Source organism: Tachypleus tridentatus, chromosome 13 (assembly GCF_004210375.1).
Source record: "Tachypleus tridentatus isolate NWPU-2018 chromosome 13, ASM421037v1, whole genome shotgun sequence".
NCBI lineage: Eukaryota > Metazoa > Arthropoda > Merostomata > Xiphosura > Limulidae > Tachypleus > Tachypleus tridentatus.
The window spans coordinates 74,261,466-74,285,944 of record NC_134837.1 but is presented as its reverse complement, the minus strand read 5'-3'; the positions used below and the strand labels follow the sequence as shown (position 1 = coordinate 74,285,944).

Here is a 24,479-nt window from a genome sequence, read left to right as displayed (position 1 = left end):
ATGTCATAAGTGATATCTTACAGATTATATAACAAAATTCTCTCAAAACATTTACAGTTTATTATGTATTGCACATAACTTTAGCAGCTGTCAACAGAAAACACAATAAGTCTTCCAAACAGTTTTTCAACAAATTAATGAGGAAAGAATCTTCAACATTCCCCAACCATGAACCACAATAATACAGAAAGCAGAAAGCTGTTAAAGCTTTAGATCCAGATTCATATACCATTGATTATGTTAAATTTTGAATATGTATAAATCCATGCTAGAAGACTGTCATTACCATAAATCTATCTACAGAAGGACTACAGTTATTTCATCAATTTTAGCCTACCTCCCATCACCTCCTCGTCCACCAACAACATAAAGTTTTTGATGAATGGCTATCATTCCATGACATGCTCGAGCTGCCATCATGTTTGCTTTTTTCTCCCAATGTTTACTATATATGTCAAAAGCCCACATTTTATTACATGACACCATTTCTCCATATTTTATTCTTTCAGGGTCATAACCACCTACCATAAGAAAAAAGCTGTTGAAGTCATTAACTGGAAAAGACAGTTCAAGGTATTTCTTAGATAATTATCTCAATTAATTCGAACATGTCTGATTGATTTTTTAGAATGTTTTAATTGTTACTTATAGTATACAGGGTTGAGTACACAATAGAAGAACAATTCTATATATGCAAATTAGCAAGTCACATCACAACCACAACTAATATAAAGTAACAATGGAAAGGTATGCATCAAAGCTACAGTTTGGCATTCATTAAACACATTTTTTAAGTAGTGTAGTACCATCATAAATGTATTACTTTTGGGAATAGCAAGTAATAGTCTTTTTCAACATAAAATATTCATATACTTAAATTGCTTTGAAAAACAAAGAAATATGAATCAACTTGGGAAACTAGGCAGGCCATCTAAATATAATATTGGACAAATAGTAACACTTGACCTCAAACAGTTCTTTAGATTTCTATAAAGACAGATGACTGAAGATGCAATATATAAAAGCAGTACTGTCCAGTTACATTAATTCCAGTATTTAGTCAAGTTTCATTTGTATCTAATTTAAATTTTAATATAAGGTGATTCTGAAATTGGAAAAAAAAATGAATTATATAAATATTAAACAACCAATTATATCACATATTAGTATGTTAGATTGTTTTCAATCCAATTAAATGTTGGAGATAATCTGACCTCAAATATTCCCAAAATACATGAATATTGCAACCTTTAAAGACATTTCAATAGTAACACAGAATATATTAGCACTGAAAAGACTTTAGAATTAATATTTTTAGTAAAGTTCTACAGCAAACTCCTGTCATGATACAAGTTTTAAATTCACTTTATATTTGTAAACATACTAAAAGTTTGTACATCTGCCACTTCTATTATGTGCACTATCCTTGTTCCCTTAATGATTAAACATTGTTCACTCTAGATGCATCTTTTTCAGTTGTAGGTTTATTAATTTATACTTAAAATGTATTATTTTAGCAATGAAAGACAAAAAGACATCATACATAAAGCAAAATCTGAACCAAGGTAACATAACACATATTAAAATTTGCCTCACAAAAAGTGAAACTCATCTTACCAGAAACATAAATTGCATTATTCAAAAATACGGCTGCATGGTAATTTCTAGGTTCCGGTATCATACCACAAAATTCCCACCTGTCTTTGAATGGATGATATCTCAAAACTGTTTGTCCTTTTATATAATATTCAAAAGGCTGTTAGGATGTTTTCATAATCATGTTTTATATAACAATATAAAAATATTAAAATTAACCCTATAAATACTGGACATTTATTATACATGTATCCATCTTAAAACAAAGTAAATATCAAGAAAAATGCATTAACTCATCTGACTTTATCCCAACTAATTAGAAAAAAGAACATGAAAGACAAATTAAGTAAAAATAAATTTCATAAAATTGTTCTAAATAACACTTTTTATAAGCATTAATGTAATTTTGTTTTCAAAGTATCCATGAGTTTGTGGCTTATTAAGGCATACTATAAATACATTTAAGAAAGCTCCTTACAAAAAAATATTTCACTTATGAATTTTGTCAAAGTATCTATGCATTATCCCTAAAATTATCAATGGTGAATTGATCCCCATGGGTTTTTCAAAACTACTTTGTTCGGTATGGCTAGGTGGTTAAGGAGCTTGATTCACAATCTGATGGCCATGGATTGGAATTCCCAACCCATCTCATGATCAATTTCACTATTTATTGGTAAAAGAATAACCCAAAAGTTGGCAATGGGGTGGTGATGACTAGATACCTTCCCTCTAGTCTTTCACTGCTAAATTAGGGACAACTAGAGCAGATAGCCCTCATGTAGCTTTGTGCGAAATTCAAAACAAAACAAACCAAAATTACTTATACATCAAGTTGCTTGTGGATCCATAACTTTGTTAGTTACTATGTATTTTACATTGAAAATTTGTGATTTTACAGTTTTTTTCTAACTTAGGAATATAAATATTCATAAACAATACGTTAATTACATATAAACCACATACAAAAAGTTAAATAAAGATACTGTTAACAGTGGAGTTATCTATTCTGGGTCTCTAAGTATTTTATAAAGAAAAGTATCAATTTTACCCAATTTGTGGTCACAGTATTGTAAAACAAAAAAAACCATAAACTTACTACTCAATATGATACAATATGTGGATTCTACAGACAGTTAATGATGTAGGAATAAGTCTGTAATATGCAAATTGAGATCTTAAGGCAACTGTAACTGACTGAGCATACCAGCTTATGGCTTTAATTTTCTGTTTGCCATGTTTCTAGATGCAGTAAAGCAAATGGTGCAACAGAGAAACATATGTTAGGGCTCCCTGTATAAACATATGATGCTAATCTCTCTCATCAGAGTGCATGGTATGTTCTTCATATCATATTTACTTTTACTGTGAATCCAAATAGTAAATTTATAAAATTAGTTCTCCAGTCAAGAGAAAAAAGTTGTCCTTATAAACGTTCTTCTAACTTAAGAATATAATTATTAAAAAGTAAATTTTCACCTTTATAAAAAACTAATTTCAAGGTACAAAATAAAACTTAAAAACAAAAATATTTCTATTAATAAATGCAGTGTCCAGTACCACATGAAATGCATATATGTTTTCTCAGTTAAGCAGGATATATGGCTGGATTAAATACAACTGGAAGGTATAATTCAAACTTATATAACAATGCATGTATCCTTTGGAAAATATTGTATAATTCCATTAAAATGTCCTTAGTTTTTAAACTACTGTATAACAGCCAAAAATGTTTAATTGCAAAAATAATTAATGTAAAGAATTCTCAGTTGGAGTTTATACTCATAAATACTTATAAATATATACAACAAAGGAACATTATTACACTTATTGCATAAAACATGATATCTAGTTATATATTTTCTCACACTGATACCTTGCTTTTATATGAAAGAGGACTACTCATATCCTTTATAATAGAAACATGAAGTAGTTTGTAGTATGATACATTTATGATGACTGTAAAAAAATACCATAAATATATAACATTAACTTATTTACATCTATAATGAACTCACCAGTAGCTATACTATTTGGATTTTGAGGGTCAATGCCTCCTAGTACTACAATAACAGGAAAGGATCTGTCTTGAATATGTTTGCTCTTTTTCAGACTTCCAGCAAATGTGGGCAAATAATTAACTTCCTTGAGAATTGAAGACCTGAATAAATATATCATTTATTTAATTACCAATTTCATCTGAAGGCTCTTGGTTGAAGTGAATGTGTTCAGACTGTGATGCACAACTCTTATCCAAACTTTTCACATTGTACATAATGGTAATACTTACTTAGTTGATTTTCTTTCTTGTTCCAAACTTGATAACAATCGCAGGTTTTGGTCCATTTGTGGAACAAGCCTAAAGTATTCTTTATATCTATCTGCATGGATATGATCTTTTTGCATGTGTTGATAATTAATGCCACTTGTTGACTCTTCATATGTAAAGAATGATTCTTTAGCAGATGATATTGTAGGATCATATCTATCTGGAATAACCTATTAATAATTATATGAAGAATAAAAACTTGAACTTAAATAACCATAATAACCATTTAACATTCTTTCATAAATTTTTAAAACTTTGTATAGAAGCCATTTAGTAAAATGTCTAAAGCCTTGAAACTAACAAGCTTACACATAATATATAAGTAAAAGCTTTCCAGTTATTATTATATGTTTGAAATCTCCAACTTACAAAAAAAATGAAAATTATGCTTATCTATTGAAGTTGCCAGAAAAATATATTCTAAGATATACTACATCATTTTCCTTGAAACCTAGTTTACAATACAAAAATATTGATATCTTGTCTTTTACAGCAATAAAATACATAAAATATATTTTAATTTTAATTCTTATGTATAAGTCTTAATTACATAAGCCTACAATGGTTTTTATTTTCTTGAACTTTTTACATATTCGACAGTAATTCCTGTACACTGAATCCAAAAATGACATCCATTTTTTTCAATAATATACAAGTTTTTCTAAATATGCCAAAGGCACTTTTACATAAGTGAGTCATTTTCATTAAAAGTAAGTAACATTTCATTATGCTTAAAATGTTAAAAATCAATGGTTCATGATTTGTCTCGATCCCCACAAGTTATTACAAAATATGCATAATACTCTTTCTTGATGAATTCCATAATGTTTTTCCTTTGTTTCTTTACAACAAATTTACCACACATATAACAGAATATGTTTTGGTCTTTTACACAACCTTCTTGTTGCAAAGAAACAAAGGAAAAACATTATGGAATTCATCAAGAAAGAGTATTATGCGAATTTTGTAATAACTTGTGGGGATCGAGACAAATCATGAACCATGCACAAAGTTTGCATCATTTGTATTGAAGAATTGAGACAATGGACTAAAGGTAAAAAAAGATCTTGCCTTTTGAAATTCCCTTGGTCTGACATGAGCCTAGAAACCATGGAGATGACTGCTATTTTTGATTGTACAACACTTAAAATAAAAAGAAAATATTTCTTATCCAAACTTTCAATCTGCTATAAGACCTGTTGTTCACAAACCTGATGTATTTGTATCTATTCCACCATAAACTCTTCATACAGTTTCATCTAATTCTGATGTCAATGGGAATGACGATAGAGATTGTCTTTCCACCTGAAATGTCTGGTGAACTACAACTTTTCATACAAGGTGAAAGTAATGATCACAAATCTGGGCATTCCAAAGGATTCTTCAGAGATTTGGTTGTCCAAACTTTGGACTAAAAGCTTACTTTCTCCAGGTACATCATTTTACTGGTACAAAAATCATGATAAAGTTTATACCATACTTTTTGCAAGAAAGTTCACTGACTTATTGAACAATATTGCTGAATTAATACCAACTCTAGGAGCTGTAGTCTATGAAACAAGTGAATGGTGATTGTTCTTTGTTTCCTCCAAAGGAAGTCTATTAAATGTTTTCTTTCACAATGTTCCTATTGCCTATTCAAATCTCTTGAAGGAAACGTATGAAGATCTCGAACTTCCTCTTAATAAGGTCAAAACAAAGAACACGGTTGGCTACTTTGTGGAGACTTAAAGGTATTTATGTTGTTGGGTCAACAATCTGGTTATACAAACTTTCCATGGTTTTTTGTATGAACAGAACAGCAGAGCATGAAATCAGCACTGAATATAGGAGCAATGGTAACATGAAATCGGCTGATAGCAGGATGGAAAAACACTGAACATGAAAGTTTGGTTGACCCAAAGACAGTACTATTACCTCCACTTCACATAAAACTGAGTTTGATGAAATAGTTCGTAAAGGCCTTAAAAAGAGATGGCAACTGTTTCAAGTATCTATGCTTAGCTCTTTCAGAAGTGAGGTTTAAAGAAGGGAATTTTGTTGATTCTCAGGTTAGGAAATTGACTTTGGATAAACAGTTCAAATGAACTATGAGGAAAGTCGAAAAAGAAGCATGGATTGCTTGTAAAGATGTTACTGACACATTTTTTAGGAAACGACAAGGACCCAGAAAATGAAAATATTTATAATAACACACTTGATAAATTCCAAGAGTTGGTTTGTAATATGAGCTCAAAAGTTTATTTAATACTCTCAACAATTGACCATTTTCCTGAAATTCTAGGTACTGTCAATAAAGAATGAGGCAAAAGATTTCATCAAGACGTTAAAGAAATGGAGAGAGGGTATCAAGGAAGGTGGAACATCAGTATCTTGGTTCATTACTGATGGTCACTGAAACAAGATGTTCCAGACATAATACATAAAAGAAAGACCACGACACACAGTTTTGAGTCTAAAGGATACAAATTTCATAAACAAATCAGGAAGAATAAGGATTTATATTCATTTAACATCATTTTTCTACCCTTTTCTTTGGTTTGTTTGTATTTTTGTTAACAAATGTGACAATAAAAAATGTTCATTGTAGTAAACAAAAAAATAATTTGATCTAAGTAAGAGTTTTGTCTTCCCAACTGGTAAAAATCCTTACATGATGAATATTACTTATCAAAATCTATGTAGCTAGAATTATGGAAAATCTATGCAGGCCTGTGTTATCAATATGAAAAACTACTATTAATAGTACAAAAATAAAACGAAAATACGTATCCCATAATGTACAATTATTTTCTTTTTTATTATCGTATCAATAACTCTGCACATACTTTTTAAAACTGTTCATGCACACTAAATAATATTCATTGTGAATGTGTGTATATACATTACTAGCAACATTGTTTGTAAAAACTATCAAACTGTGATAAAAACACCTTTAGTTAGGTGTGGTATAACATACACACTTTTATTTCAGTAAAAAAATGTTATAAATTCTAGTTTTTATAAATCTGATTGAATTATCTAATAATAATTTATGCTATCATGCTGTTTGTACAAATATACATATTTCATACAACAGAACATACTGGTACCTTGATCAAAACTTTCTCAGGTACATATTTCATACAACAGAACATACTGGTACCTTGATCAAAACTTTCTCAGGAGATTCCAGAGGTATTTCAATTTGTGATGGTTTAAAGAGTTTATCTTCTATCTTAATTTTCAAGGAATTGTCTTCTTCTTCGTTCTCAATATTAAAACTGTCCTTCTAAAAGAAATATTTGCAAAATTATAAGCACAGTATTATGAGGAATTAGCCATTTAATATTGTTTAAATAAATCTTCCTGCATTTAAGAATTACATTATAAATTAAATATATATATAGATATATATATATATTTAAACAGGATGTGAGAGGTTAGATATCACAGTTGTATTATACACATAATATATAACCATATATATGTGCATAATATAACCATGATATCTAACTTTCCATTCTAGTTTGAAAACATAAAAATACCACAATTAAGCAAATAAAATAGTAGCACAGTTATTCTTTTACAAACTGTAGCATTTAATTTTTTACTAATTATGTGTATTTTGAAAGTTGTTATTCCCATAATCATATAATTAACAGGTATCTAATATTTTATTTTTTTATATTCTGTCACAAAATCAAAGCTAAATTTTCAAACTAAAGCTGACTTAGCTTTATGCTCTTCCTACAGAAATGGTGTAAAATGCCATTATTTCACTGTATTTTGTGTTTCCATGGTACAAAAAAGTAACTGTAACACAAACTGTTGTAAGGCTATATACATTTAGTTTTTATTTCAACTGGAAGAACTTATGGTATCTCTTACCTGGATAAAAATATGCTCTTTAGGTTGCCATGGAGTTTGATACTGTGGCTCTGTTTTCTGAGGTGTTTTCTCTGACTGTAAAGAGCTAGTTTCTTTAACAAGCTTGGGAGAAACATCTTTCTAAAAGAGAAGTGGTCAGAATTTACATGACAAGTGTATAAGTTGAATTGAAGAATAAGTTAATCCATTAGTTTACATGCACATATCATTAATAAAATATTTAAGACTATGTAATAACTTTAGTAAAACGGTAATAAAATATATAATACACTTATCTGGTACAGTACTTGGACATCGTAAATCTAATTTAATCTTTCTTTCCCAAACTATTTTCTGGTCAATTCTTTGTTATCTGGTATCCACACAATATATCATATATATTTTCCTATAAACATTCTTATTACCTACAGGAATGAGCTATTTTTATATAATCAGCTATAACTCTTATATAAATCACCAAAAATGTATGTTAAGATAATTAAAACTTATATGGGAAAATTACCTTGATGGAAAGTTTCCTACCAAAACTCCTTGACATTTCAAATTGTTCCCTTTGAGATGCTTGGTCTGACAAATGAATTTTCAGTGAAAAGTCTTCTTTGTCAATATGTTCAACATCCTCGGAAATTTCCTCCTAATAAAAAAGTAGACACCACAGTTCTCAAATCAAAAACAACTATAACTGCAGGAATTTCATATTCAGAATTAACATTGTCTGTGTGATTCCTTTTCATCGAATGAACTGGGAGACAATATTTACTGTTTGCCTTTTATATCCCAAAGTTTCGTAGTATAAATAATAATGATAGGAAATAAGTTCTTTGTAAGTGATTGTGTAAATTTTTTCAAACAAGTTTTTGTTCTGCATCTGTTTAATAGTCCATATGGTTGAAGACTAAACTTCTAAGCAGCATACAAGTATCTATCTAATTCATCAATAATATTCTTACCATTAGTGAAGTAATAATATATTTTGATTAAAAGTATATGTAAATGTTCACATTTTCATTTCACACATTTCATAGTATTAGTTTATAAATCTCACATGCTACCCTGAAAACTAACCAAAAAGTATCCTTATAAAAAAAAAACTACATTAGCTACACTTACAATTACTTGACATTTTTTAGAAATTATCAGTATTAATTCTATAAAACAATTAAGTTTCTGTACATTTAGACAATATGAAGTAAGTTGTAGAACAACATCTTAGAAAGTATATAACACATCAGTAGTACTACCTGCTGAGACTGACAATACATATAGGTTTATATACTTCAATATGCTATTTAATTACTTCTGAAACTGTTACCGATCAATCAAAGAAGAGTTTTCACGTATAAAACACGCAAGAGTTTATTTTCTATAATTAGTAAATTTCTCTTATAGTAGCAGTTAAGTAGCCAGGAGATAAACTCTAAACTAAAGCTTCCAGTTTCATACTAAATTACAATGATTTTACATCTTTCATTGTTACAGGCAAAGAAATTAAAGCGTCTACACATAAATAAATCTGTCAGTGTAATTAAAGAAATTCACTAGTCTAAGAGATAAAGGCACACTTCTTAAGGGACTGTTACAGTAAGTTATTACAAAAGAAAGACCAAAAATTACTGTTAATAAAACTTAAAACACACAGATAACTAAAACAAATGCTTAAAACATGTAAACTAATAAACATCACACATAATTGTGTATAAACTACATACAAGTTGTATTAAAATACCTGGATAAAAAGTTGCTCAACAGAACTCTCTAATGATTCATATTGTGTATTCTGAGATTTTTTATCAAGTAACTCAACAGTCACTATAGAATCATCCCGTTCTAATTCTCTTTCCTGAATCTCCACCTGTTCATAAATAAGTCTTCACATTTTTACTAGTCAATTTATAGCAGTCTTTAGTCATGCAGTATTTACATGTTACTTGATTTTCTATCATGCAGACAAGACAGTTTTAATTTGTAAACTATATATATATATGCATTTCTATATTGTAATTTTTAATGGAGATAATATCTCTAATTCAAACTGATTAGTTTTAAATTTTACCAAAATGCATACAATGTACATATTGTTGATAATACCAGTAATGTGTGTTTTATGGGTTTTTTTAAAAGCTGTCCACATGTCTCAAGCAATAGTATTCAACATAATTAAAGAGAATTTACATCATAAAAAGTAAAACAAATGATATGTAAATAAGTTACTTTCATAAAATATCTGATCAACATACTTCAAGCAGATGGAGAATGAAACTGTTATTCCATGAGAAGTCATAAAAGTCAAGCTATTGAATACAGCATCTATGGACTTATAGAGTTATTGGGATGTTGAAACAAATGCTGAAATGTTTTTGAATTTTGTGCAAAGCTGTATGGTGGGCTATCTGTGCTAACAGTCCCTAATTTAGCAATGTAAGGTTAGACAGAAGTCAATCCACTGCCAACTGTTGGACTACTCTTTTACCAATGAATAGTGGAATTGACCAACACCTTATAATGCCCCCATGGCTGAAAGGATGAGCATGTTTGGTGTGATTGGTATTCAAACCTGCAACCCTCAGATTGCAAGTCATGCACCGTAACCATCTGGTCATGCTGGGCCAACAGATGCTAGAAAACCACCATCCTCATCCATTAGTTGAATAATGGAAAAAATACAAAAAGGAGTAATGTGCTTTGAACATGACAGCATTATGAAAGAATCTTTACCAATGCCAACTGTACTGCAGGGCTGTTGTTAAGATGCACATTCATCAAATAGTATACCTTAGTTATGTAACATAAAAACACTAGCTGTTAGCTTCTAGTGTTTCTTAAGATTTAAATTTTGTTGAACAATGTGACATCAGTATCATATTAACTACCATCTAGTGCATAAGTTAATTCATATACAATGTACAAATATGTAGATCTATTTTGAATTTGTGCAAATATCACATACTCATTTCCTATAGAATACATTTCATATTTAAAATGATTTTAAATGGAGCATTCTAAGTACAGTCAAGATTATGACTAAATTCAGCCCTAGTTTAAACTTTCTATGAGAGAGTCTACTCATAAAAAATGTTTAATGTTTTAAGGAGTATTTATAAAGTCCAAATTTTCTTTGTGTATATGAAACTATAACTGTCAAGTGTAACTGACTATATACCTATATGTGATATGCAAAATTTACTCCATGTTTATGATTCCTAAGTTACTAAATGAACATTTACAAGTTTTTGTATACTTCTGGCTTTGTTCTTAATAAAGAATGCACTAAGTTTGTCCTGCTCTAGTTGCTTACAGAAAGGAGTCAATCAAAAAAAATGTTTGATATACTCTCTAATAGCAAAGGTTGTTGTTGCATCCTACCTACTGTGTGCATAGCAATAGTAACCTTTTATATCTGTTAGCCATATGTTGTACCAAAGACATCATATCCCTTATTTTGTGGTGAGAGTGACTCTCAGTCATATATATAGTGTTTGTATCCTGAGGAGAACTGAGAATTTTGTTTTTTTCTCCATAAAATTCTAAATTCTTTGAGCCTTGAATAACTTCATACAACTTCAGGATAACAAAAATAACCTCGAAAATGCTTACAACTTGACCTAAACTAAATTTAATTTAAACTTTAACTGTTGAGAGATATCAAATAATCCTTCACTTCTCTCTCTCTCTCCAGTAAGGAAGCATCACAAATACTTGCCTTTTTAACTTTAACTATGTCATGTAAATAAAAACTGTTATCGTGTGCAAACTAGTGTCCTGTAACTTTCTTTTTGACAAGCTAAAGAAGAATCAATCCTTTACTTTATAATACAGTTTCAAACAAACATATTGTTATTCTGTATTTCCTATCCATTTTCTCCAAGGGAAATAAGTAAATATGACAATACTATGTTAATTCTTGTGTTCTAATTTTTTTATTAGTCAGCAAGAAAGGTTAGGTGAACTGCAGATGCAGTTTTGCCATATTTAAATGTATTCATTTTTACTTTTGAGATAACTGTAACTTGCTATGAAGCCTTGACAATGTTTAATTTTCTTTCTCCCAGTGCTAACTGGTAAATGCCTGGCATAGTCTGGTAATTAGGGTGCTCAATTAGTAAATTGAAAGTCATGAGTTTGAATCTCAATTGCTGAACATGCTCTCACTTCCAGCTGTGAAAGTGTCATAATGTGATGGTGAATCCCAATATTTAATAAATGAGAAATAGTCCAAGAGCCCGCAGTGGGATATTTTGTCTAGCTCAGAATTTTCAATTGGGTCCCACAGTGAACAGTCCTGGGCTCTCAATTTTTTTTTTCAAGGATCCCAAATTAATTTACAAGGTTTCCTTAAGGTATAATTTAATAAAACTCAAAAAAAGAAAGAAACAAAGCACTCCAGCATCAGTGAAAAGCTGTTTACAATACATGATACATGTTTATCATCTGCAAGTGGGAAAGAGCATGTAAATTTTCAATGAAAACGTTTACTTACAATTTACATTGCACATAGTTTCTATTTATGATTTGTTAAAGAAGTTAAGTACACTTTCACACCCAGGTAAAAACTATCACTTATCATGTACACTACATATTTATTATCCCACAAGTGCTAAAGTAAGACAACATAAAAGAGGATAAAATGAACAGCTTTTCTAATAAACATGAACATTTCTTCTTATGTTATTAAGATATCATTACTTAAAAGTGATGACATGATTTCTTGTTTATCTTTATGATTTACTCTCATCCAATTAACATGATTATAAAACTAAGAACTTAAAACATAAATAATAAGAAATTTTGTTGTGTCATTACATTTTTATGCTGAGATTTTTTCATATGCTTTGATAATAAAGTATTTTTATTGAAATGTTAATGTAACTTTGTGAAAGGTTGTGACATCTACACTTTGACCAACCTGAGGTAAAAATAATAATTCTGTGAAACATTCACATGGATTTATTTCCATACCATTTATTGTCATTGATGAAACCTCTTAGAACTTGATAGTGGATGGCTGTGTGCATATTGTACACTGTTTAGTTTGCTATGTCACAAAGTTTGAAGCAAGTACCCTTGTGTATGGAGCACCTTGTGATGCATATTGGTATTCAGGGGTCAAGTATCATGTATTTCTCCAAACTATCATGCACATGGGTCCCAGGAGTTTGAATTGACTAGAACTCTGTAGTTACCTTCCCTCTAGTCTATCACTGCTAAATTAGGGACAGATAGCTCTCATGTAGCTTTGAGAAAATTTTAAAAGAAACCAAACCTGCTGATCAAACATGATTTAACTTTATTTTGAATTAAGTTAATTTTTATCTATCATTTACCAAATACTTTTTATTGTATCTAATACTTCCACATAAATAACATTTGTTTTTTTTATTTCAACTTTAAGTCATAGTGCAGTAGTCCTACTTACATGAAAACCATTTTCATGTTCATTTTTCTTTACTGATAAAAGTTTATTTTTTATTTCATCTTCAACATCAAATACGTATACCATATACCTGACCGTTCATACATTAGGTCTTTAATTCATCACTTACTGTGTATATTAGGTAACTGCATCAGTTTTATAGTTTACCCATGAGTTCTCACAGAGTTCCAGTTTAAAATAAAGTTACTTTCCTTCCTTAAACGTATATATATCTATAAAGACCCCTATAAGTAAAAAAGTACATATTTCTAAGCACATATACAGAAATAACAAGAGCATATTTTTGGGAAAACTTTTACATACTATTGTCTGTTTTTTCATTACATATTTTTTTCTTGTTTGATAACCACGAAATGCAGTTTGTATGGTAGTAGCAGCATCGTTGAGTTGATTGATATCGGGATCTTCCCAAAACTGTAAAAAAAAATTAAACACAAACAAATTGATACAAATGTTTATAATATTTCTAGTACACTCTATCAATAGGTAAACATATAGTACTGAGACAGAAAATAACTTTTTAACTTGCTTTAAGAGATCCTGAAATATTAGATGGACTCAAAAGAGAATTTATTTATGTAAAAATGTAGAATAATATGCAAATATGTCCTTTTACAAACTTACAGGACTAATTACTGAAAGTATCAAGATTTTTGAAGTAATACTTAAAACTCTGTAGTATATTTTATACTAAATGGATATTTTCTTAATTCAAAATTTAAACAAGTATGTAGGACCAAGTTCATACAGCTTCAATTTTATCTACAGGAAACTCTACACAAACCCATTTTGCCTTGACCCAATCTCGTTCCTGAGGAATCTCAAGGGCTACAGCTCCTGTTAGAGGACAGGGGAGCATGGCACCATTTTTAAACTTCTCCTCTTCAATATCATAAATGTCAAGATCAGAAATGGCTTGCTTGTCCAAGCTTGTCATGCCTCCCAACAGAAGAATTTTATTACCTAGATTTGTGTGTATAAACACAGCAATGTGTAATCCATTAAGTGAGTAAAGACAAGCAACATATATATAATCACGATAAACTAATATGTTCTTAAACCAAATATTATATTTGTTTATAGTGTTGAGGACTTTATTTTAACTTTATATTAACACAATTTTGAATATGCAATTTGCTAATTCAGATTACAAACATAACCAACAAAATCACAGTGGAATGGCAAAACTACATTTTGATATTTGGCATTTTGCAGTGAAATGTTATAACCAAAACTTGATTACTTTCAAAGTGAGTATATAACATTCCCTCCAAAAACAAAATATTCATACACTCAGATAACAAAGTACATTTAGATCAGAGACCCCTCGTACTTAACATAATTGGGAAAAAAAAGAATATAAATCAACTTGGAATACAAAACCATCCAAAAAGAAACATGGTAAACGAATTTGCTTGTATTATGTAACTTATTCATATTAACAATATATTAATTAGTATATTAATAGGACATATTTAAAACTTAGGAAATTTTGGTATAACACTCGGAAATAGCAAATTAAACTTTTATTTTCTTATGGTTTTATTTACCATTCATTTATTAATGAAAGTTCAACTGTAAATATTTAGTTATATTACAGTAAATAACTCACCTGCTATCTAAAACATGTTGCTTTTTGGTAGGTATGTATTATGAAATTGACACATGCTCCACCTATTGGTGATATATGTATATTAACATTGTGAAAAGTTATGTAGATTTGTAATAATTGTTAGTTACATGGCATGTAACCTTAGAGTTTAACTAATAAATAAAAGGCCTACCTTAATCTTGAAAATGTGTTAGTTCACACGATATAGTTAAACTAATTATTGCTCAATTTTGTTTTGGATGCTAAGTAGTGGTCTAATCTTGAAATATTGTATCATTTTCAGGTTAATAAGAATAAAAAATTAATTTTATTAACCTGAGAATGATACAATATTTCAAGATTATACCATTACTCAGCATCCAAAACAAAATTGTTTATTAAAGTTTGTACCCATTCTTAGCCAGTAGAGGTTTACTAAAAGTAATATAATTTGAATTCTAGTTATTTGAAAGTTTTATTTTGGAATTATATTGTAATATTTTAATAAATTGTTTGACCCTGTTTGTAGCCGAGTTCTGTTTGGATCATATACCAAAGACAAAACTAGCTCTGTTTCACAACTGATTTATGACCTTTAGGCAAGTAAATTTTGTATGTTTAAACATAACTTTATAATAAAATTAATCTTTATGTATTAAACAATGTTCGTTTTATACTATTCTTATACATTATCTCACAGGAAATTAATGTTTCAGAATTATTGTGCAAAATCTTATTTTTATATTATTTGTTGTACATACTGTGTTACTACCAGTCAAATATACATTTTGCTTAATAGTCTATAAAAGATTACTTGATGAATTAATTGTGAACCCTGAAAACATCTGCTATTCAAATAATCAATTTTTAGCATCACCACTAATATTAATTGTTTTATATATGTATATTAGAATGACAGATGTATCAATCTTCCTGATTTATCAGTTACTGTTGACTTTTTTAGTTGACAACAAATCTGGTAACTAGAATTAATGTATTCCTCACACATTTGTTAAAGCATTTTAAGTCACCTATAGTTAAGTTTTTGAAGTACATTTATATTTTAAAAAATTAGTTGAAAGCTTACAATAAATAATTTGACTGAAATGTGTAATACTAAAATTTTCACTTCATAAATTCTTAGAAACATTGTGGTGTATAAAATAACCATGATTTATGAAAAGATATATTATACCTTATTGTAACATTCATACAAATTAGAAGAGTTTATTTATTTACTGTATTGATATTCTATGTTATATTTCATTTCCAGTTTCTTTGTGGTTTTAATTTATATATGTATTTTCTTTTGAATCAAATCCAGCATGGCCAGGATGTTAGATAACTTGACTTGTAATATGAGGGTTATGGGTTCAAATCCCTGTTACACCAAATAGCCTTGCCCTTTCAGCCATGGGAACATTATAATGTTATGGTCAATCCTACTATTCATTAGTAAGAGAATAGCCCAAGAGTTGGTTGCAGGTGGTGATGACTAGCTGCCTTCCCTCTAGACTCACACTGCCAAATCAGGGATGGCTATTGTAGATAACACTTGTGTAGCTTTGTGCAAATTTCAAAACAAACAAAGTTTTGAATCAGAATGTTATTATAATTGCAGCTTTATTTACTATAAAAGACAACAACACAATGATCCATAATATTCTGTGGTAATCTGTAAATAGAAAACCGAAGTCTTCTTTTTTTGTACAAACATTTAGGATGATACAAAACAACATAATAAACATCTAACATTATAATCCTTCTTATTAATCATCTTTTTAATGTGTCACTCTTTAGAATTAAACCGTACTTTCATTAGTTAATTAAACTGGAAAATAATCCATTTGTAACACCACACAAGAGATAAAGTCTTAAATATGATGACAAATAAGTACGACCACCCTCAAAATATGATTAAAGTGTAAGAAATATTTAGAAATTGTATTTATCACTCAGTCCTGTAGCTCCCCTTCATCCAACTATTCTAATCTATTCCATTACAAACCAAAGTTCATAAAAAACATTAACAAAGAAACAGCATTTAGAAACAAATATTATGCAATGAAAGAAAAGCAGATATATTATCAATTAATAATTATTTGATCTTCAATAATTAAATAGCTAAAAGATCAAAAACAGATAGCATTACACTATCCACTTATACTGGTAGTAACTGCTGAACAAACATTCCTATAAGCTAATATCTTTACAATGACTGAAATTAATATTTAGTCACATACATATGTCAATATTGAACAAGATATTTGTCTCTTTATTTTAATATTAAATGGATTAAGCTGTAAAGCAGTAAATAATACCATACATACCCCTGTGATATAGTGATATATAATAGATAAGAATTAAGCTACAGAAAATGTTATGCAGAGAAAAATAAACATAAACAGCAAAGGAAAACAAAGAAGTGGACAAATGAAACAACTTTATTCATATTGCTCCAACTGCAAGTCTCCACCTTAGATTACTTCCATCACTGGTTATTGCAAACAAAAATATATAAGGAAGTTAACTCCTTAATTTATACTAACAGTGGTGGTGTCATTGCATTCCACCCCCCACCCCCACCCCCCAAGAAAGAAAAATATAATTTGAAAAAATGCTGAAAAAGTATATATGCAGACCCTGTTGGTTAAAAATAAAAATATTTTTTTGGTTTAATGAGACTCAGATTTGGGTTACAAAACCACCTTGATAAAACTTTTGAGACAAATAGTCCCTCCAAACACAAATAACTACTGCTCCCCAGAAGGAGGCCTTGCCCATCATTTATTCCCCCACTAAGAGAAATGTGGTGCAACCACTACATACTAACTTGTAAAAAATCTATAAAAGCCCACTTGAAATGACCTGACCTCATCCAAGGGAAAGACACAAAAACAGGAACAAGCAGATACAAGCTTATATGGAATAGCAATTGTAGTATATTAACTTTACATAAGATTGACTATGCTTGTGATATTCTTATATTTAATTTATTAGGATTTTGCTAAATAGATGCATAACACATGTATGGAAATTTAAAGAGACAACCTCAATATATCTGATTTATAATATATATAATTGTATAAAGGTAAAGTATGAAGATTTTAATTTCATCACACTATGACCATATGATTGCTGATGTATAAGGCTATTTAAGCTTTCATCAACCCAATTAAATTAATAGTAAGTAATGACAGTCAATACAATAATATAACCATAGGTGGGTTGATAAAACTAATGTAGTTCAAACTTGAAATATATGTATTCATCTGATTGTACACTTTTATTCTTATCAACTCTCAGTGTAAAATGTTTCACACTGGATCAACAGAACTAAAAACTAATCATAAGTACAAAAACTACATAACTATGCTCTAAAAAAAAAAATAACACAGACATTTAGGGGCAAATATTAACAAACTTTATACCACACTATTTTACCATATTGAAACTTCAGAATATATATTGTGTAGAACAAGTGACAATAGCCAACTATTTTTTTAGTTGAGATGTCACATTAGCACTTAAAACTTTTCAATCACTCACTACTAAACATAGGGTTTATAATGCTCACATTACAGTTCCAATACTAATGGTGGGCACAGTACAGGTATCCCACTGTGTAGTTTTGTTTTGTGCTTAATAGCAAGCAAACAAAGTTATTTACATGAAAACTATGTACTGTCTAAAGTTCTGAATTTGTCATTTCAAAGAGATCTAACTGACTGTGTAGAACTGCAATATATTGAACCATAAGTTGTTAAAATCATTAAGTTAAAAAAATTGATAATGCTAATAAAATAAACTGCATTTCATATGGATTAAAATAAATTAATGAGTCATTTTCATTTTCAAAGCATAGGCTAAAATTAAAATTAGCCAATATAAAATACAGTGAACTATGATAACTACCTCAAAGAAACACACAGGGTGAGAAAATTTAGTTTATTAGATAATGATAAAAATAAAAACTCAAACATTTTTAGAAAGTAAGCTTTATGTCTTTAGGGATGACTTTGCCTTGCAAACACACTCGGGTGTTACTAGGTTTTTGAAATGTGATATAAATAGTGTATTTACCTAATAAGAGTACACTTACCAATCTTACAAGATGCTACAGAATGACGTGGCCCAGGTAGATTTGGTTGTCGTTTCCAAATGTTCTTAGTAGGATTAAATACATGGATTTCAGATACACTAACAAGTCTATATGCACTTTTTGTTGACTTATAAGTGCACCCTGCTAATACCCATATCTTCCTTCGCACTGTTAAGACTTTACAAAATGCTAAAGGCCGAGGTAAAGATTTTTTTTCTGTCCACCTGTGGAAAAAAATAATTATACTATACTATGGCATTTTTATTCCCAATAGGAAAAATTATAAAATTTTATTTAGATATGGCTTACATAACTTACACAACCATTCTAAACAATCTAATTTAGTTTTACTTCAACAGGAATTTTATTTGAAATTTTTTCAAATCATAGGTGCATTCAAGTGCATAGAGACACTGTGCCAAAATAGACTTCTAGTAATAAAACTGCATCAAGACAGCACTAACTTTTTTTTTATTAAGAATAATATTGTCTTCATTATTGGTTTAAAGAAAAATAAAATGCCTTTAAAATATTACAAATAAAAACAATATCTTTTTATACAATTGCACAAAATATCTTCAAAATATAACTTCATTGATAATAAATACATTTTGATACCTTCTAAGATATTTTTAGGTACTATGCTTAATTATATCTACTTTTATATGTAAAGTTCAAAATAAGACCACAACCTGAAAAAAAAAACTACTTAGAATGTTCTAAATTATTTATTCCTGGACTTATTCTTTGTTCTGAAAATATATCTGTTTCACATAACATGCCACTGAGAAGATCACTAAAATTGATACTGTTAAAAGTTACCTTTGTTGCTTTTAAAAGTAGATAATACCCATAACATTGTTAAGTATATCAACAGCAGTGTCCTTTAATGGTTGTTCAGGTAATATACAGAGGTTATGTTGTAATAAAAAGAGACACAGTAACATGAGTGACATGTGCCATTCTATGTAACTACAAATTTTCTTGTTTACTAAGGAAATTTTGATTTATTCAGTCTGAAACTTCATCTTCATTTAATTAATCAGTAATTTTGGTATGAGATACCAAGTGAGAATAGTACAAAATCTATAAGAGTAAGAGGTTGAAAGAATCCAGTGAAAGTGTTGGTTCAAAGTGTTTAAAACATCTGAGCAGGTACACACAAAAGGTATGTTTCATTACATAAAAGAATCATGAACCTTTTGTTTTGTTTTTTTAATTTAAAATACCAATCCAGTCAATAAGGTTTCTAGTATTACTCCATAACCAATATTTTGAGCAAATCTCCATTTAACAGTCAATGATCAATATAACCTTTGTGAGAGGAAAGTAAGTTCATTGTTAGCTTAAAGACAAGACTGAAGTAAGAAAACCAAGAATGTTTAATATATTAATATATAATGTGCTTTTATCTTTCTGCAGTAAGTATCATGTTTATTCTAAATTTATTCATTGTTCTGTATATGTGCAAGTTAACATAATATGCAGTCAAGAAAACCTTTAATCTGATCTTGTTTCAATTTACCTTTGTTGTTCTTAAAAGTAGATAATAATTATTACTATATGGAGAGAACATTGCTTAATAAAACATGTTGTGTAAAGATGTTGACAGTGGAGTACTTCAATGGTTGTTGAAGAGATTGTTAGAAACAGTTGCTTTTACTGGATGTAGACTACTTTCTCTCCAGATTGTCTTATTTGAGATCCTGTTCAGACTAAATAAAGTTTAGGTTACTTAGTTAAAATAGAGGCAGCTGAATTATCCAGAGTAATTAGTGCTACCCACACAGCAGGTCATTTTCACTTCAAAGTTTTGTTTGTTTATTTGTTTTGAATATTTCACAAAGCTACATGAAGGCTATTTGCATTAGTTCTTCTTGATTTAGCAGTGGCAGACTAGATGGAAATCAGATAGTCAACAATATCCACTGCTAACTTTTGGGCTACTCTTTTACCAGTGAAAAGTAGGATTGACCATATCATTGTAATCACCACACAGTGAGTCATGCATTCTAGCCATCAGGCCATGCCAAACAGCCGTCCAAAAGTAAAGGAAGTAGTAGCTTTTATATATCAAGATGCAGTTTTACAGCTTGTTTAACCACATCCAAACCAAATATTATGTCAGAAGAATGACACAGAACAGTAAGTAATTCTATTAGTTGCTACTTAACAATTTGCTTGAATATATTTTATATAAAAACACATACACCTGAATAAATTTCGTTTTTCAATTACTTATTAAAACTAGCAGAAACATTTTCCTACAAGTGGCTGTTTGTGCTATTAATTATTCATCATAGCTTTCATATATCATTGACAAAAAATTTAAAAAAGTGAACAAATATTTTATGTTTATTGAGTGATGTGAGTTTAAACAGACTTACGAGTTGGTTTGGATATCATAGACATAAACATTCTTGACTACTGGGGGTACTTTTTTATCAATCTTTGGTTCTGTAAGACCACCTACAACCCATATCTGCTTGTCTAAGCAAGTAATTCCTGCTCCTATCAGTGGTTGAGGCAAGTTTGTGACAACTTTCCAAGTGTCATCATCACAGTTATATATCTCAACTGATGTCAAGATCCTGCAATGAAAACTGACTCATTCAAGAGGCATAATAAGACTGTAATAAAGGTTTTGCAAAATTTATATATCTGTTGAAATAAAATATATGTGTATCAATAAAGTTCCATTTTAAAAACTCCAACATTCTATATTCAGTTTACCTGACAAACATTTCAAGTCCAGAAAAAATAACAGTCAGTTTTATGATATAATAGAAAAAAAAATATATATATATATACACACACACACACACACACAAACACAGGAGAAGGCTTGAAATAAATGTTTATTTACACTTGACCAAGAATTTGGAAATCAATGAAAACAAAAATCAATTATCTAATTACAGACCGGCCCTGATCATTTCTTCCACCGAAAACAAATAGTTTGTTCTCTGCTGCTAATACACTATGACAGGCTCTAGCATGTATCATCATTGCTTTATTCTCCCATTGGCTGGTGTGTATATTAAGTCCAAAAGTGGTTCGTGTGGCAACCATTTCACCTTTGTTCCTTTCAAAAAAACTGTATCCCCCTACACAAAGTTTTAGAAAATACCAGTTTTTGAATGTATAGAAAATTAAGGAATTTAAATCTAGGCTTCTTAATTGTGATTTGTTTTGTTTTTTACATATAAAGAGTTCTGTAAAATGTTTTAATTTGATAACATTCATGTGAGGAAAACAAAAGTATCTTACATAACTTTGACTACATAACAAAATTTTAAGAATCAGCATGTTAATTTTTAATATATCAATAAATAATTTATGAAATTGCATATAACAGCAATGACTTATCATGTAATACCAATAAAATATAATATTTATCCACAATTATTTCATTTCTTCAAACAAATTATTCAATATATTGCCTCTCCACATGATAATTACCAATTTCATATATTATTTTATTAATTTTTCAAACTTAGTTTACAAGTGGTAATTCCAAATACTAAATTGGTTGTTACTACATATTTCACAAATTCTTAAATAGTGTTTTTAAAACTCTGATTATGTATGTGACATTTTTAGGCATGTTTATTACTTACTTGTGAGGGTAGTACCAACTTTTAACTAGTGGTTTAAATTAAATATATTATGGAATTAAAAGTAACTTCTGACTTGACTGAACTGAAGAAAGACTAGATAAGTATTTGACACAATAAAGAAATTACTTAATGTAGCTCCACAAAAAAATTCAATTCAGTTAATTAATGAATTCAATAAATTAATTAATGCACTGGAGGGGACAATCACTCTTATTTCACTAAACATTAAAAAGATTTATGCCAGGTGAAAATTTGGGTAAGACTGGCAAGATCAATCATTATATACTTATTTAAATAACATTAAATTTCCCAGAATACATTTGATAACAACCACGTGGAATTTCATTGGCCAAAATAGATAAGACTGTTCTTTTCAGTTATATCTAAACCTCTACACAAACAAAGTTACCAGAGAACACATTAGAACAAGTCTATGAAATTGTACAACACCACTCATAAGAAAGTTAAAATAATAAAGGGAAAATGACACTTAGCAGTTTGTGACTAACACAAAAAAATAAGGTCATTGCATTACAAGTCCAGTTATCTTCCAAACTATATAATCAACAAGTGCACCAGACACATGGTTGACCTAAAAAGACCGATCAGTTGGGTGAACAAAAAAATATTCACTTTTCTAAAGTAAAAAAAAAGAAACCATTGGTATACTTTATATAAAATAGTTACATCTTTTACAGAACATCATTAAAGTCATTAATACACTAAGCAATAAAAGTATTATTATAAAACACTGTTCTTATAAAAGTTATAGAAATTAATTCTTTGTCAATTAGACAAATTTCAATTAATTTGTCAAAATACAATGAGGTTAATATTTTTTATACCAACCTGTTACATAAATATCAGAGTGCAAAAGAGCAGCAGCATGATAAGTACGAGGTTCTGGCATGAGACCACAGTACTCCCAAACATCTGTAGGCAGATGATAACGAAAAATTGCTCCTCCTGATGAATGAAGTAGAAAACCAAAATTTGATAGAATGAATTAGATACAAACAACCAGTTTCAAAAACAGAAAGAATATTTTCATAAAATATTTCTTATCATAAAAATATTGCTACTTACAGAAGTTTTTCTAATGACACTTAAGTCTAAAATGGAGGCCTCTTATACTATGGCATATTATGTTTGGATCGAGAATTTTTTTATTTCTATAACATAAAAATGCTGTTGTCACAGTTTGAAAGATATGCTTATACAATGATTTTCAGAAGTAATAATTACTCATACAAGTCAGAATATTCAAAATTGAGTGTTTTAAATGACATGCAGGAAAAACTGCTGAAAACAAACCAGATTATATCTCTCAATACTGCCATACGTATCATCATTTGCTTTCATTGTACAGGTTAGAGAAATTTAATTATCAAGTTTATTAATTACAAAACCATATTTAAACATAATTTACCAAAAATATATATCAAAACAAAAACACTGAAGAATAATGAAAATATTTAGCATCAATGTAGTCTTCACAAGTCCTCCCACACTGTCCGACAATCTTTTGGACATTAAATCCTTAGTTTCCAATCCACTCACAAAGAATGTAACTGACAGCACTCAGTGTGAGTGTAACAAACAATATACAGATCCACAACAACATTTGTTCCAGATAAGATTCAAAGAACACTAAAAATACATTAAAACCTGAGTTACAAAAACACTGGCTTTAGCTTTTTATGTCAAGAAAATGACAACACAAAACAACTTAAAAGATGCAAAACAAACAAACAAAGACGAAAACATCAAAAGTTCAAAAATCAAAAATGCTTTTGCTTTCCAAAGTGGGTACTGATGAAACCAATGGCTAACAACCACTCAATATTTATTGGAAACCACTTACCAAATATATAAAATGTATCATTTATTGTGATAATGACACAAAAATTACTTAACTCATGACTTATAATTTTATAGCA

At 29.3% G+C, this 24,479-nt stretch overlaps 1 protein-coding gene across 5 annotated transcripts in view; it reads right to left on the bottom strand.

The window, feature by feature from the left end:
- LOC143241108 (uncharacterized) overlaps positions 1 to 24,479 on the bottom strand; it is a 74,832-nt gene that overhangs the window by 14,810 nt on the left and 35,543 nt on the right. For 3 of the 5 annotated variants that reach the window (XM_076484665.1, XM_076484666.1, XM_076484668.1), the window contains 14 exons: positions 23,389 to 23,505; positions 21,843 to 22,026; positions 21,307 to 21,510; positions 18,920 to 19,143; positions 14,011 to 14,189; positions 13,530 to 13,640; positions 9,522 to 9,647; positions 8,298 to 8,429; positions 7,796 to 7,915; positions 7,071 to 7,196; positions 3,887 to 4,095; positions 3,615 to 3,757; positions 1,618 to 1,734; positions 338 to 521 (listed from right to left, as the gene is read on the bottom strand). In XM_076484665.1, coding sequence (XP_076340780.1) covers positions 338 to 521; positions 1,618 to 1,734; positions 3,615 to 3,757; positions 3,887 to 4,095; positions 7,071 to 7,196; positions 7,796 to 7,915; positions 8,298 to 8,429; positions 9,522 to 9,647; positions 13,530 to 13,640; positions 14,011 to 14,189; positions 18,920 to 19,143; positions 21,307 to 21,510; positions 21,843 to 22,026; positions 23,389 to 23,505 — 2,176 coding nt within the window. The remainder of the gene's footprint in view (positions 1 to 337; positions 522 to 1,617; positions 1,735 to 3,614; positions 3,758 to 3,886; positions 4,096 to 7,070; positions 7,197 to 7,795; positions 7,916 to 8,297; positions 8,430 to 9,521; positions 9,648 to 13,529; positions 13,641 to 14,010; positions 14,190 to 18,919; positions 19,144 to 21,306; positions 21,511 to 21,842; positions 22,027 to 23,388; positions 23,506 to 24,479) is intronic. The other 2 variants (XR_013022178.1, XR_013022179.1) reach the window with 1 other exon arrangement.